Source organism: Conger conger, chromosome 5 (assembly GCF_963514075.1).
Source record: "Conger conger chromosome 5, fConCon1.1, whole genome shotgun sequence".
NCBI classification, from domain to species: Eukaryota; Metazoa; Chordata; class Actinopteri; order Anguilliformes; family Congridae; genus Conger; species Conger conger.
In genome coordinates, this window is record NC_083764.1 from 58,499,655 (window position 1) to 58,513,443 (window position 13,789).

At 42.4% G+C, this 13,789-nt stretch overlaps 1 protein-coding gene across 1 annotated transcript; it reads right to left on the bottom strand.

The window, feature by feature from the left end:
• Positions 1 to 546: 546 nt before the first annotated feature.
• On the bottom strand, positions 547 to 2,811 carry LOC133128930 (salivary glue protein Sgs-3-like). The gene is made up of 3 exons (XM_061242737.1): positions 2,708 to 2,811; positions 1,119 to 1,515; positions 547 to 1,065 (listed from the first exon to the last, which is right to left on the bottom strand). The coding sequence occupies exons 1-3, from the start codon at positions 2,809 to 2,811 to the stop codon at positions 547 to 549; spliced, it is 1,020 nt and encodes a 339-aa protein (XP_061098721.1).
• Positions 2,812 to 13,789: the final 10,978 nt, after the last annotated feature.

Below are 13,789 nucleotides of genomic sequence, written 5' to 3' on the forward strand. Positions count from 1 at the left end.
ATTATTATAGCGTAAAATAGTGATGATGCAACATCAGTAGCCTATTTCTCCTGATGCTGTGAGAGTGGGGATGACTCTGCACTGGTGAAAGTGTAGCTCGCACTTCAGGATTCAGCCACACCCTCATGGTCAATGTTGCGGAGTGTAAGCCAGCCACATTGCTCTAAAAGCTATAAAAGCCCAAGACGTTCCAGTGCGCATTTCTTCTCACATGTCCATTACTGCTGCAACCCTTTGCTCGAATGAACTCAAATGGGCCAGCACTTCACTTGTTTATCGTGATGAAGGAAGATAGGAAGGCGTTTTTTTCCATTTGTGCCTTAATTATGACTCTGTGCCTTTTACCGTGTGGCTCATTCAGAAGGCCAGTGAATAATTGAGCAATTGAATAATTGAGTAATGATGAAATCTGTCAGAGAGTTTCATAGCCTCCTGCGGGAGGCCTGAGACTTCCTATGGTGCACGGAATTACCTGGAGGCTGCTTCTATACCCGCCCCTCCTCCAGATCCAGTCTAGCAGAGCTCCTGGACTGGGCTGGAGTCCTGCTATAGCCTATTATCCACAAGAACAGAACCATGTGGCACGGCAGAATTAATTCCATCATTGCAAACGGACGAGATTGCTGCGAAGGGAGAGACGTCACGGAAGAGAGCGAGCCGGAGATGCAATAAGCAGCGCTCTCCGATGAGCGAAGGCAGGCAGACCGACAGACAGACAGGAGACAGTGACGTTGGTCTGGAGAGCCTGGCTCTGTGGACAGTGACGTAGCTGCTGGTGTGTCTGGAGAGCGTGGCTCTATGGACAGTGACGTAGCTCGTGGTGGGTGTGGAGAGTGTGGCTCTGTGGACAGTGACGTAGCTGCTGGTGTGTCTGGAGAGCGTGGCTCTATGGACAGTGACGTAGCTCGTGGTGGGTGTGGAGAGTGTGGCTCTGTGGACAGTGACGTAGCTGCTGGTGTGTCTGGAGAGCGTGGCTCTATGGACAGTGACGTAGCTTGTGGTGGGTGTGGAGAGCGTGGCTCTGTGGACAGTGACGTAGCTCTGGTGTGTCTGGAGAGCCTGGCTCTGTGGACAGTGACGTAGCTTGTGGTGGGTGTGGAGAGCGTGGCTCTGTGGACAGTGACGTAGCTCGTGGTGGGTGTGGAGAGCGTGGCTCTGTGGACAGTGACGTAGCTCGTGGTGGGTGTGGAGAGCGTGGCTCTGTGGACAGTGACATAGTTTGTGGTGTGTCTGGAGAGCCTGGCTCTGTGGACAGTGACGTAGTTTGTGGTTTGTCTGGAGAGCCTGGCTCTGTGGACAGTGACGTAGCTCGTGGTAGGTGTGGAGAGCGTGGCTCTGTGGACAGTGATGTAGCTCATGGTGGGTCTGGAGAGCGTGGCTCTGTGGACAGTGATGTAGCTCATGGTGGGTCTGGAGAGCGTGGCTCTGTGGACAGTGATGTAGCTCGTGGTGGGTGTGGAGAGCGTGGCTCTATGGACAGTGACGTAGCTCGTGGTGGGTCTGGAGAGCCTGGCTCTGTGGATTAATCACATTCCTGCCGGAGTAATCCAATACATGCCGCCACTGCAGGGTCAGAAACACAAGCAGAGCATTAATGAGACCGGAGCGGAAACTGTAAACGAGACGAGCCAGGAGCAACGTGAGAGAGCACTGCAGAACCTGTTCACAATCCAAACATTTTCAGTTGATGATTTTTATTTTGCCTGAAATTACAAATGTCATGTCATAGTCATAAATGCTACCCTCGATTACGAAAACATGAGAGCACTGTTCAGATTTCAATTAATTTTCCTGGTTTCACACACATCAGCATACACAAGTCTCACTTCTGTTCTGGATCGCAGAATGTGAATGATCATAGCGGGTCACTGGTTTTACTGCCATAAAAAAATTTCTGTGATGTTTAATCAGCATATGTTAATTAGCATTTGCCTGAGCATTAATGGTTTGAGACAAGACTAACATGCTGGCATTACATATGAACAACATTAAACATTCCTGTGTGTGATGTGTGTAATTGTGTGTACAGTAATTACACTTAGTGTACAATACCAAAAAATGTGTGACAAAATGTTACAGTACCCCCTCCTTGTATTGATAAGATCATGAATAACTGTTGCTCTAATCTTTGGGTGAACTGGCAGTGGTGTACAAATACTGTAGATAACTAAGTGAAGCAGCCTAGTGGGAAGAAAAAAGAAAAGTCCATACAAACCATCTCTACAGGAAAAGGTTTTATCTGAATTTCTATTAGCCTTGAAGAATCTCTCACCGAACGCACAGAAAGCTGGTGAACCCAGCAACTTACATTTCCTTACATTAAAGTAATTTTACATTCAGTGGATCCCTTCAAAAGTCATTGCTTTCTTTTGTACTTGCAGCTGAAACCTTGATATGAAAATCTCAAAGCAGTCCCTGTAGAAGCATAGATAATGCAAAATTCACAAAACTCAGATTAGGACTTGGCCTCCCGCTTGCGTGCTTCTACGTGACCTGGTACACAGAAGTTCCCCGGGCCCTTATTCAGTCGCTGACAGTGATCTTCCGTATCACTAATCCAGTGCCGACTCATTTCTGAAATGAAGCTGCAAACTGTATCTTCTGACCTCTGGCTTACTCAAATCCTCTTACCAGAAATACCTGCAAGACGAAACCTCCCGTGCACTTCTACATACTTGTCTCAGCTTAGCGTATGGAAAAGCCGTACGTCTTCAGCAGGCTAGCCCGCCCCGGGGCCCTCAAACCCCGGCTCTGCACGCCATCGGGTCCCCGAGGATCGCAAGATTTCCTCTTTGTTTCCAGCGCCTTCATCAGCGCGCCTCTGGATGTCACATGCTGTTCACGGCTCGGGTTCAAAAGTGCACCCCTGCCATTGACTGCATCTTGATAGCAAGGAGGACGGAATTCTCCAGATGCTGCCTAAACAGAATATTGCACTTTTGACCCGCAGTGGAGACCGTGACAGAATAGCTGAGTGACCCCAGGTTGGACAGCAGTGTGTTGCGTGCAGTGTAAGATTCTGCCAGTTTAATGAGGCAGTGAAGCCTGACAGATCACATCTCATTAACGTCCCTGAATTCAGCAAAAAAAAAAAAAAAAACCAAGTAAAAAAACCCAGAAAGGGCCTTATTTCCTACTGTGATTTAATTTTCTCCATTTGAATCTGCAACAAGACATTATCTAGTGTGTAGTTTTCTCCTTTACCTTTTTTGTATGCTACAATTTTAAATATACATCATTTTGCAGATATAATATACCTTTGGCCTGCTGGCTTCTTTTGGCCATTAGCCAATATTGGGGTTGTGTTCTGGAAAAGAAACCAGTATAATACAAAGAATATATACATCTTTTATAGTGAGCCCAGGAGTCCTCTGTGTTATTGGTGCCTATGATATAAAATGAACACTGAAGAGGTGTTATATTTTTTGAAGTGCTGTGCTATGATCTTGTCTTTTGAGGACACACTATTTGAAAAAAATTACACTCAGTGAGCACTTTATTAGGTATTTGTTTTTTTTGGACTTATTGGTCTTCTGCTGCTGTAGCCTATCCACTTAGAGGTTTGACGCATTGTGTGTTCAGAGATGCTCTTCTGTATACCACTGTTATAATGTGTGGTTACTGTCACCTTCCTGTCGGCTTTGAGCAGTCTGACCCTTTTCCTCTGACCTTTCTCCTTAACAACGTGTTTTTGCCTTGTATGTTCGTCTATGCCTCTTTCTATTAGTATGTCACTGCGAGGGGTTCCATACAAAGCTCCAAATGGGCTAAATACATCTTTTATTCCCATCAAATAATTAATATTTTAATAATACTACTGAGATGATTTGAAGTAATTTCAAGGAATGGTTTTGGTGCACTGAAGTTTCAGCCTTTCCATAAGTTAATTTATAACTAAAATTTAAAAATGTAAACTAAATTTTTCTTCTTTTAGAAGACAATTTGAAGAATCCATGCAGTCACTTGTGTGACTCAGTTGCCATCTTTGTAGCACTAACAGGCAATGTTTTTATGGAAATCATACGTCTAATTAAGCATCTCCTTTATATTCTGCCCCATATATGTGTACTACAGTGGATCTCATACATTACCGGTAGACTTAGCCAGGATTTCTTAGTGAAAAAATAAAATTCTTCAGCAGCATCACAGTGGGATGTCTTCACGTACTTATCGCGAGTGTGAATGCATTTCCTTTTTTTGGTTTTAAAGGCAGTCTCATTGGACTTCTACTGCCCCCCAGCAAGATTAATTAGTTTTGCTTCATCCTACCAGGGGATCGCTATACTTCTGTTTCACAGCGCAGGGCTCTTTTTTTGGTATATCATTTATCCAATTAAGTGCAATCCAGAGGAAAATTAGAAATCCAAGTGGTTTTATTCGTCTCAAACAAATGCCGTCTTGTTCTGAGAAAGAGATGGTAAAGCTTGGGAATTGAATGTGCAGCCATCTTCCCCAGTTTCACTGGCATTCAGCACCCACAGCATGCTAGGCTAATTTAAACTTAAAAGTGTTAGGGTTGCCAGACGCCCTGTTTCTGACAAGAATGTCTGTTTTTTTATTTATTAATTGTACAGGTCCAGTTTGTGTTACCGACCAGACAATATAATGTCCCGTGTAACATATTCGGAAATAAGGCCCCTTAAATGAGGTTCCTGACAAGAAATCCCACCGTACCTCATTCACAGCTGCATGTTGGCCGGTTTGGACAAATTCTAAATCAGGGCAACTATAGTGTGAGTAGAGATTATATTCATGTGGTCTTTCCCAATACTTTACTTGCTTATTTGCTCTATTCTGGTCAATAATAGTTTGCCCAAGACCCGTGTAGAAATGAACTGGCAAACGATATTGGCATGGTAACAAATACAATAGTTACTGATTGTAATCTCCCACTGGAGCTTCCCTGTCCAGAGTTTTTCTTTTTTTTTGCGCAAAACCAGTTCCTGTATTGTATAAAACAAGAGCTGCAATATTGGCAATGAGTAGAAATGAGCAAAGAGGTTAGAACAGACTTGACTTTGTTGTGCCAGGAATGATTAAACAGCCAGATAACACATTGTTCATTGGCGGATATTAAAATGCGATCAGGCCACAAAGTTTAATTGTGATAGAGCACATCCAAATCTTGGGTGATGGGAAAAGGAAATTGCATAGTTATAATATTCTGTTGAGCACATTTTATATGTTAAAAATGTTAGATTTTAGTAAAAGGCTTTTCAGCTGGAACATTATTCGAATAAAAAAAGCAAGTATCCTACATGAGCTTAATGCAGTATTACCTTAATATGTAAATTCACGAAATAATTATAATTCAACTGGGATAATTACTCTGGAACCCGCCAGTGACACACATGTAACATAATATTCAGTGTTAAATCAGAGAGCATATTTTACTTTTTAATTTATATATTTTTATCCTTCTTGGAATTATTGACACTAATACTTTTTCAATGTATGGGGTAAATATGTGTATTTGGGGGCCATGCAGTGAAGCTGCATAGGCACACAGTGTGTCATCATCATCATCATCATCATCTTTTCTTCTGGCTACAGTGTCTATGGCAGCCGCTAGAACCCTATGGTAAACAGTTTTGAAATTTGGCACACTGATTGAGGACAGTCCCATAATTATTTCCTTGAAGATTCATGTCTCTATCTCAAGCACTCTAGCGCCACCAATGGAACAAAGTTGGAGGTATGTTTATGCATTTAGGTTTTGAGCTGTATATCCGATTTTAAAAAATGAGGTACCGTTGGATTCGTTGGATGAAGCCAAGTTCAATAGACACAATTTCTGCCATATCGGATTTTCTGCCATACTGAATTTCCTATATGTTTTGGGTTTTATATATATATATAGGCGGCACGGATGGTGCAGTGGGTAGCACTGCCGCCTCACAGCAAGGAGGTCCTGGGTTTGAATCCCGGTTGGCCGGGGCCTCTCTTTGTGGAGTTTGCATGTTCTCCCCGTGTTTGCGTGGGTTACTTCCGGGTACTCCGGTTTCCTCCCACAGTCCAAAGACATGCAGGTTAGGCTGATTGGAGAGTCTAAATTGCCCATGGGTATGAGTGTGTGAGTGAATGAATGGTATGTGTGCCCTGCGATGGACTGGCGACCTGTCCAGGGTGTATTCCTGCCTTTCGCCCAATGTGTGCTGGGATGGGCTCCAGCCCCCCTGCGACTCTATTCAGGATAAGCGGGTTAGGATAATGAATGAATGAATGAATGTATATATATATATATAGAGAGAGAGAGAGAGAGAGAGAGAGAGAGAGTGAAAGCAGACTCTCAAGAGTAAAACTTGTCCTCTCAAGTTCATTCCATTCTTTATATTGGTTCCTTATCTCTCCATCCCTTCCTCCCTGTAATCTGTTATCTCTCTCCACAGCTCTCTCCACAACAAAACTTGTTCCCTCTCCACCCTTCTTCCCAGGTGGTAAAATAGGATGTCCGGGGAGATCAGTCCAGACCCCCTTTCGTCCCCCTCCCACTGCCTCTAAACCAAGGAACGGTCACAGCCTCCCATCTCTTCAGCAAGCTCTGCAATGTCACTTTAATTTTCTTATCTTCACTTGCCTGCCAGCTCTCCTGAACCTGCTGGACCACTCCATGTGAAGCAAGGCTCGGGGTGAAATTAGCATGGACCTCAAGGGCAATGTTCAAATGGCGGCCATTTTGAATTTTTTTTCTGCTGCAGGGAACCCAACCCACACACCGCAATGACCTTTTTCGTTCAGTTGGACATGCTGTAAACTCCATTATTCAAATAACTGTACTGGTTAGTTGGGCACGCCTGTCTTGGACACTGAAAGAGCTGATTGGACAGCCACAGCCTAGAGCAGGAAAACCCAACTGGATAGCAGTTTCTGATATAAGGGGTCTGTTTTAAAGATGCAAAGATTGTGGCCATGCAGGGCTTCCTTCGCTTTCGGCGGAATAGATGTGTCTTGTTTACTAGCTAGTCTATTTGTAGATGACCCTCTACTCCGAAAACCAGGCATTAGGAAATCTGCAAATTGCTTAATGCCCTAGTGACTTTGTTTATATCACTTTTATACCTGCTCAGGTTGAATCACGAGGCATAATGCACTGCCAGCAGGTGAGCAATCAGACAGATTGCACCTAGGGCAGGAACAGCTGCGGTACTCTCACGCAGTGCATTGTACTGAATCTAATTCAAATGGTCAAAATTCAAAACTTTTAATTCTTCAATTATAAAGCGCTATAAATATATCGCCTATAGCACATAATAAAGGATATCAAAGTAGAAATGGCAAAGCTGTAATTTAAACCGGGGATTGCAATATTATTAACCATAATTTAAGGTCAGGTATTTTGTGGAATCCATCTGTGCTTTCATGCTGAATTACTACCTCTAAAATATATGACCTCATAAAATATTTAGTTGATGATTTACATTTGATTGACTTGGAATGCATTGAAAAGGCTCAGAAGCTATGCATTAGGATCTGATGGACTATTACACAGCAGAGTGCAGTAGACTGCCCAGTGACAGTCAATATATAGAAGTGAAAAGAAGTAAGCAAACCAGAGAAATTATCTGCTTCATTTTGATTGTTTCTTTGTTTCCTAAAGATCTTTTTACAGTAATTTAATTATGAGGACACTGCAAGCTATACATGCTGCCTCTCCCCTTGCTATCTGATAGTATGAGATCAACGGTCAAGGCATTCATATAATTAATATGCAACTCTTTAATCACAAAAATCCACTATGCTTTCTATGATAATTTTTGTATTGACCATAAACCTATCCAGTTCCCTGTGCTATTTGCCTATTTGCATACACACAGGCCTTCTATATGAATTGGGTAATGTAGAATTGTGGAAAATAACACTTTTGCATTGCCAATCTCTATGGGCCCTGTACAGTCTCAGAAAACTCAAAGCACACACTGAAGCATGTTTGGCAAAGTCAGTTTTCTAAGCAGGTACTCAGACCTGCAAATCTCCAAAGCATTTACTGCACTTGTAGGCATGCTGCACAATTTAAATTTGCTCAGGTGAAGCATGTGAGCACAGGTGGGCAAAAGTACCGGCACTGAAAATCCACTTCCACTGCATTCCCAGTATACACGCAGAGGAGACATCATCAAAAGAAGAAAAACTATGAAATGAAATATATATTTGTGAAATCACGGGGCTTCTGTGCATCGCTGGAACTCATCACTGTAATGCTGAAAGTGGCCCCTTGTGTGTTAGACACGACCTCCTGATGTATTGGTTTAATGTGAATATCGTGTGTCTATTTGACCGGCGTGATGAGTGCATGTCTCGCCCGTGGAAGGCTTGCGTGTTGAAGCGAGGGGGCAAATTGATCATTTTAATAATGAGGCTGCGAGCCGCATCAGAAAAGGTGTTTATCTCTCCATGCTTTGCGGTCGCAATGCGCAAACGGATGAAATACGCTTCCGATTATTATCAAATGAGCTTTCATCTAGAACTGGGTAGAGAGGTTCACTGTCACATCGGGTGTGATTACATTAACCCCTTACGTGTCACCCCTTTTCTTCACACAAGCTTGAAAATTACATACCCAAAATAAAATGGTTACTATTCTTGAACCCTTTTGAATACAGGCACAATCCTGGTGTCTACTGAAATGCAACCTTTTGGGGTTTGTTTTCCAATTATTCTAACTATTGCTAAACCAAATTCACACAGTGAATGTGTAAGATTTCTTCTCACTGAGAATATTTTCTGTTTTAGAGTGGATGCAGATTATTGTGGAGTCAATTAATAATTAATTAATTATCAACTATTCTTGTAGTTGGAGATACAGTATAAGATCATATTCGCAGAAACAAAATGTAATTCCAATTGCTAGCTAAATTCAACTGAATAACAGCAATATAATGTATATTTACATTAATAATTAGAACAATATATCTGTGATTAAACATATGTAATAAATGACTGAAACCACTTGTAGTTGCAACATTCTCTGATGGGGTGCACTAAAAGTATTCAATGTTTTTAGTGTGTAAAATGTGCATTGGACAGAAATATGTGCTATATGCAGTGTATTGTACATAGACATGCCTCACTGACCGATGTACCGCATCTATTAATTTATTACACCTTTAAAACTGACAGTAGAGCCTGAAAGTTTGACTTCCGGACAATCAATTTCTCTAACAATAGTGTAAACTTTTGGTTGCCATCCTGGCTTGATAGCTCAGTTGCAGAAGCTGGTTAAATCACTCTGTGAATGATAGAGTTGGAGGCCCTAAGCCTGAGCATGTAAATAAAAAGCGGCCCGTGAAATGGCTCTCGTCTCACAGCGCCTTCACAGCGTGATTCTGAAATTCTGAATAGCGAGGTGGTTTTTATGAATTGAAATATCGTTATGGCGACGTCCCGCTGCGGCGTTCCAGCGGTAGCTGAGACTGCAGGACACGGTCTTTAGCGCTTCATCGCAATCGCTTTTTCAGGGATCCCCGGGCCGCCCTCTGCAGAAAGGGGAGCCCGGGTTCAGCCCTGAAACAGCGGGTGACCAGCTGCCCAGAGTTCAGCCCTGAAACAGCGGGTGAGCTGCTGCCCAGAGTTCAGCCCTGAAACAGCGGGTGAGCAGTTGCCCAGAGTTCAGCCCTGAAACAGCGGGTGAGCTGCTGCCCAGAGTTCAGCCCTGAAACAGCGGGTGAGCAGCTGCTGCACCACATACATGGATTCAGTTGATTAAGAGCCGCGTAGGTTATGAAATTCAATATCTGAGCAGCAGCGTGTAGCAAATAAACCAACAAACAAACATACATACAAACACACAAATAAACCAACAAACATACAAACCAACACACACAAATAAACCAACAATCAAACATACATAAAAACACACAAATAAACCAACAAACATACAAACAAACACACACAAATAAACCAACAAACAAACATAGAAATAAATAAAGTTGTAGCAGTGCCAGAAGTACGGAAATAATTATAATATACACACCCTGAAAAAGTTCACATAATTACTGCCTTGTATCCGTACCTCTTGTCAATCTGACATGCTACCTGACATTTTTCCCTCTGCTAGAATGACACTATTTTCACAGCAGGATCGCAGAGGTGGCAGGGAAGGGAAGTGGCAGTTAGCTCTGAAACATTCCCTCAAAGAGAACTTCACTTTTAAATCACAAAGATCTATTTGACAACAGCCAAGAGAAATATGTCAGGCAGTTACTGTAATGAAGGAAATGAAGTAGAGATGATGCTAAAACAAAAATATATATTTTTTTGCAATATCTATCTTACTGCGTACTAGCAGAACACAGCATTGCATCTTAACATGGCTTTATTTTCCATTTCTAATTTCACACCTTGGATTTACTTACCAAAGTGAGTGATCAATGACATTTTACAGCATTGAATGAAGTTATACATTATCTTACTGTATTTATTGTTACTGTGACATGCTGCTTACAAAACAAAAATGTATGTCATGAAGTCATCTTACTGATGAGAAAACGAATGACAAATAGTATGAAATGTATATGTTGCTTCGTAGTAATTCACAGTCGGTGATTATTCCTGGGCAGTGAGTCAATTCCAGGCCTTGTTTGGGTGTTTGTACACATACAGTACGGCATACTATATGACCAAGAACAGAAAGTAGCTCCTCTACTTTCTTTTATTACAGTTTATAAGAGTTAAGATACAGCCTTGGTCTTTGTCAATGGAAATAAATATTACCTTATTGCCTCCCAGTGCAGCAGCAAGAAAGATGCCCGCTTATATTCCAGAATATTCCTCCTTGCTATAGCTTCAGGTGTGTTGTGTGCTGAATAGAGACAACCAGGTGGTGATCTTTTTATGCTTAATTTGTGTTCATGAAATGTGACATCACATATGTAGTCCAATTATTTAGGATGGAAATAGAAAACAAAGCAATCTGAACATATTCACTGCAAGCATACTGCAGTGTTAATTATACGTATTATGGAAGAAATTGTTTTTACAAGACAAACATCTGATTTATGATCATGAATGTTCAAGAATGTTCCATGATTTTCGATAATATTTTCCATTCCGCTGAAAAGTGTACGGAAAAGATGTGCAAAAGTTTTATCTGTGCGTATTATCTTTTTATTTTCTTACAGAAAATGTTCCATTTGTGTCTAATATATTGTACAGCAGTCAAAAGAACTGCATTGCCTCGTTTTTTATTTCAGTTCTAAAAAAGATTGCTATCGGAATCAAAAGGTCACTCAATATTGAAGATTCCAAAAGGGCAATATTCAGAACCTGAGAGATTGAACACTGCTCAGTAGAAATAAACAAAAGAGGGGCATGATTATTTTTTGTACTCGTGAAGCATTACACTCCTTATTCTGACATGCAAGGATAACCTATTATTTTCTAAATCGGCCAAGGTTTACCACAGTAAACAGCTGCTTCCTACTCTTCTGTGAGGATCAGAGCAATTCAGTGCATGTTGTCTGGCCTCCCACTGCATTGTTCTGTTTAAATCCACCCCCATTTTCTTCCTGTGAGACGTGATGTGTCTGCCTTCGACTGTGGGTAATCCAGTTTGAAAGGCTTGGGGACAGCGCTGTCACACGTTATACTTTTAGATAAACTTTGCAACTCACGTGATTTTGCCCCAGACTTTAAATGTGTTTCCTCTGGTGCCAGCTGATCATAACCAGTGATACCAGTGCAGACGTATAGGCATGGGGCGAGCTCTTGCACCACAGAGATGGAGTATCCACACCTGATGTGCTGTGCACAGTTGCCTCCTTATTGGCGATTGCCAATGCCTAACTCAGCCAAGCCATGGGGGCGACATGGCTCAGGCAGTAAGAGCAGTTATCTGGCAGTCGGAGGGTTGCCGGTTCGATCCCCCGCCTGGGCTGTGTCAAAGTGTCCCTGAGCAGGACACCTAACGCCCAAATGCTCCTGACGAGCTGGTTGGCAGCCAATCGCCGTCGGTGTGTCGGTGTGTCGGTGTGTGAGTGTGTGTATGAATGGGTGAATGGAGAAGCATCAATTGTACAGTGCTTTGGATAAAGGCGCTATATAAATGCCTGCCATTTACCATTTATGTCTAGGCTGCCTTATAGGAATAAGGCTGAGCTCAGAGAAAACATCTTCACACAGTGGGACCACCCAACAGTGTTATCAATTGTGTAGTATGAATACTGTCATTAACAGACATGATGTCCAAGCCCCATACATTATTAAAAGGGCGACCTGTAGCATAGTGGTTAAGGGACATGACTGGGACCCACATGGTCGGTGGTTCGATCCCCGATGTAGCCATGATAACATCCCCACAGCTGTTGGGCCCTTGAGCAAGGCCCTTATCCCTGCATTGTGCTTAGTCCAATCAACTGTAAGTCGCTTTGGATGAAAGCGTCAGCCAAATGACATGTAATTAAATTGGGGTTTCACTTTGAAATACTCAAACATACCATATTTATGTCACAACTTTGTAATATTCAGAAATACAATAAAACTTGTACTTCCCTGCAGCTGAGGGAAGCGAGTCCTGATTTATCATGTTTAAACTGATTTCTGGATCTGATTTCTATCTGTCCATGATGTTTCAGTAGCTTCTAAGTTGTTTGATTCTCTGTTATATTTCCTTATTTGTTACAGAGAACTAATGTGGAAGTTACTTTTTTACTGATTACTCCAGAACAGGCCTCACAGCAAGGAGGTCCTGGGTTCGAATCCCTGTCGGACAGGGCCTCTCTGTGTGGAGTTTGCATGTTCTCCCCGTGTCTGCGTGGGTTTCCTCCGGGTACTCCGGTTTCCTCCCACAGTCCAAAGACATGCAGTTTAGGCTGATTGGAGAGTGTAAATTGCCCGTAGGTATGAGTGTGTGAGTGAATGGTCTGCATGCCCTGCGATGGACTGGCGACCTGTCCAGGGTGTATTCCTGCCTTTCGCCCAATGTATGCTGGGATAGGCTCCGGCCCCCCTGTGACCCTGTTCAGGATAAGCAGGTTAAGACAATGGATTGATGGTCTCCAGAACAGGTTCAGTTACAAAGGCGGACATGTTCTAAACAGTAGGCTACCAAAATAGCTCCCGACCCGGTGCTTGCTGGGAGCAAACTCATTCCAACTTCAGCAACCAGGAGTGCACATACAGTGCAAATAATACAAACCCCAAAACATAACATTCTCCACCAAATGCTGTATTGCTGTCAAATTCGATTAGTTGACTTGTATTGACATTTGAAAGGTCATTCATTGAAGAGGTTGTAAAATTATTCCCTGTGGAGCTTGTCCTACAGCACCATGTAGTCACACTATTGATTACTACTTTCTGTACTGTACACTGAAGCTACCTGGAACTTAAGTATAGTAATTGGCTGTTGGTTGTATACTTGACCACACAAAGTATAAAAGTTGGAAAATAATACAAATGTGGCTCTCCTGGGAGTGGTTTGGAGTTTTCCAGTGCATAGTTTTGTTCCCGTGTACAGGAATGATTCTGATGAAAATGGCTTTCAGATACTTTGCAGTAGTAGTCCTGATTGATGGATGTATAATTGAAAAAGTAGCTCTTTTAAAGCAAATGTGACAGCTGTTGTCACTCTCAGTTTAATTTGTGCGTAACTGAGCGTTATTATTCCCCTAAAATGTTGTAACCTTACACGGCAGCTCAGGTGCTGGTGTTTGGGTTTAAATGAACCATGTTGGAAAGAGGTCTGTTTACAAAAACCATCCAGCAACTAATTATCTGTGAATTGCTTTGACAGTCCTGTCAACCATGCGAACTTCCATCAGCAGAGACCTTTTATTTACTTCAGTTAGTATAC

Bases quoted from the DNA above. Each gene is read 5' to 3' on its own strand.
- LOC133128930 (XM_061242737.1), bottom strand. From the start codon at position 2,811: ATGAAGGCGCTGGAAACAAAGAGGAAATCTTGCGATCCTCGGGGACCC. The intron at 1,516-2,707 runs GTACGGCTTTTC...ATTAATCCACAG, and splicing joins CGGGCTAGCCTGCTGAAGAC to AGCCAGGCTCTCCAGACCCA. The intron at 1,066-1,118 runs GTCCACAGAGCC...CACTGTCCACAG, and splicing joins CCACCACGAGCTACGTCACT to AGCCAGGCTCTCCAGACACA.